Here is a 1,934-nt window from a genome sequence, read left to right as displayed (position 1 = left end):
CCCCGGCTCCTTTGGTTTAGGGATGGGAACTATGGTAGCCCTCTTCCAGCTCTGGGGTAGAGTGGAAGTTTCCCAGGACCTGTTGATGAGTTGCAGGAATGCAAGCTCACCTACCAGTCCCAGGCGGGAGATGATGGGGTACGAGATCCCGTCATCGCCCGGGGCTGAGTTGCGACTGGCTTTGTGTGCATCTCTTAGTTCCCTCAGAGAAAAGATAACGTCTGAGTTATCGGGTTCGGCTGCCCTTTCTCTGATGTGAGCAAGTCTGTCTGGTTGTAGGCGTTCTTGTCTTGCCCTCAGTTCGGCTGGCAGACTGTCGCTGCTCGTTCTCGCAGAGAACTCTTGCGCCAGTCTGTTGGCCTCTGCCTGGGGGTCGTGGTGCGTGCATCTCGGGGCTGAGCGGCTGGTGGCTCGCTTGACCCGTTGCCATAGCTCTGAGAGGGTGGTACGGTGATCGAAAGACTCACACCATTCCAGCCACTTTCCTGCCTCACTCTGCTGGCAGTTTCCTTGGCATCCCTCACCGCCTCCCTTAGAGGGCTAGGTTGTCGGGGGTTCTTTGCCTTCGGAAATGTTTTCGGCACATGTTTACCCTGTGGTTGACCTCCCTAATCTCGTCATTGAAGTACCAGGCGTCCTTGTGACTCCTGGACCCAGGCCGAGTTTTGGGTATGGTCAGTGAGGCTGCCTCATCAATGGCATTTACAAGTCTGGCTTGTAGCACTTCCACATTTTCCTCTGTGTGGGTTCATTGCTTCTCAGACAGCGGGCCAAGGCGCTCTGGAACGCCTGCCAGTTGGCCTTGTCTGTTTTCCATCTTGGATTCGGTCGTGGTATTTCGGCTGGGCCACTATCCATGAGGGTTGTTATAGTGCCATAATGGTCACTAGTGACGGTCTCATCGACACGCCAGCCAATCCTCTCCACCAGAGTCGCAGTGGCCAGGGTGAGGTCTAGGACCCCTCCTCTCACATGCGTTGGCTCCTGGCTGTTGAGGAGAGCGATCTCGGGGAATGTCTCGAGCACGTTGGCTATGTGACGGCCAGCCGCATCCGGTACCCTGCAGGGAGCCAGGATGGGGTGGTGTGCATTGAAGTCTCCCCCTATGATCACTCGGTCGTGTGCTGCGGAAGCACATACCGGCTGATGTCTAAGCTACTACAGTGTGGCCTGCTGTACACGTTGTACAATTTCAGGGGTCCCCCGGCCAGTTGAATCTCGACGGCAAGAGATTCAACATCTTCTCCACAGTGCGGTGCATCGGCTATTGCGGAGCAGGGAATTGTTGCCTTCACCAGGGTCATCAGGCCTCTTTTGCCATCGGAACGTGGCAGCGCGTAGACGTGATACCCTGAGAAGCGAACAGTTTCCGCTGATAATGTCTCCTGGTGGGCGAGAGCGAGTAAGGCTACCGCGGGCCCCCGTCTGCGTAGCGGCGAGGCGGCCGACTCAGCTGAGCGCTTATCTTAACTGACCGCTCTGCAAATACAACCTCTGCTAAGCCTTGTTATCGACAAAGGCTCACGCGCACAAGGCTTGCAATGGATTTGGCCATAGCCATTGCTTCACACAATCAACTTGGAATCCAACATGGCGTCAAGGAGGCCGCGTTACAGGACCTCACAGGTGCCGTATCTCCGGCAATATTTACCCAGCAGAAATAGGCGGGATTAAGCCACACTCTCGCAGCCACACGCGACTCGGCCAGGTCCCGCTCGCTCTCCTATAAATTGACGTCTTGAGCGTGAGCGCGTTTCATATCTATTTAGATACAAACTCGCAAAATGGCACGTACCAAGCAGACTGCACGTAAGTCTACCGGAGGCAAGGCCCCCCGCAAGCAGTTGGCCACCAAGGCAGCACGTAAGTCTGCCCCTGCTACCGGAGGTGTCAAGAAGCCCCATCGTTACAGGCCTGGAACCGTTGCCCTCCGT

At 56.2% G+C, this 1,934-nt stretch overlaps 1 protein-coding gene across 1 annotated transcript in view; it reads left to right on the top strand.

Annotated features, from left to right (window-relative positions):
- The first annotated feature begins 1,767 nt into the window (after positions 1-1,767).
- The window catches only part of LOC119569248, a 7,216-nt gene continuing 7,049 nt past the window's right edge, over positions 1,768-1,934 (top strand). The window contains exon 1 of the mRNA XM_037917494.1: positions 1,768-1,934. This exon is cut by the window's right edge and continues 263 nt beyond it. Coding sequence (XP_037773422.1) covers positions 1,785-1,934 — 150 coding nt within the window. The 5' untranslated portion in view covers positions 1,768-1,784.

The sequence above is a fragment of the Penaeus monodon genome, unplaced genomic scaffold (genome assembly GCF_015228065.2).
Source record: "Penaeus monodon isolate SGIC_2016 unplaced genomic scaffold, NSTDA_Pmon_1 PmonScaffold_13663, whole genome shotgun sequence".
NCBI lineage: Eukaryota > Metazoa > Arthropoda > Malacostraca > Decapoda > Penaeidae > Penaeus > Penaeus monodon.
Note: the sequence above shows the minus strand (reverse complement) of the source record. Positions and strands in the feature narration are given on the sequence as shown.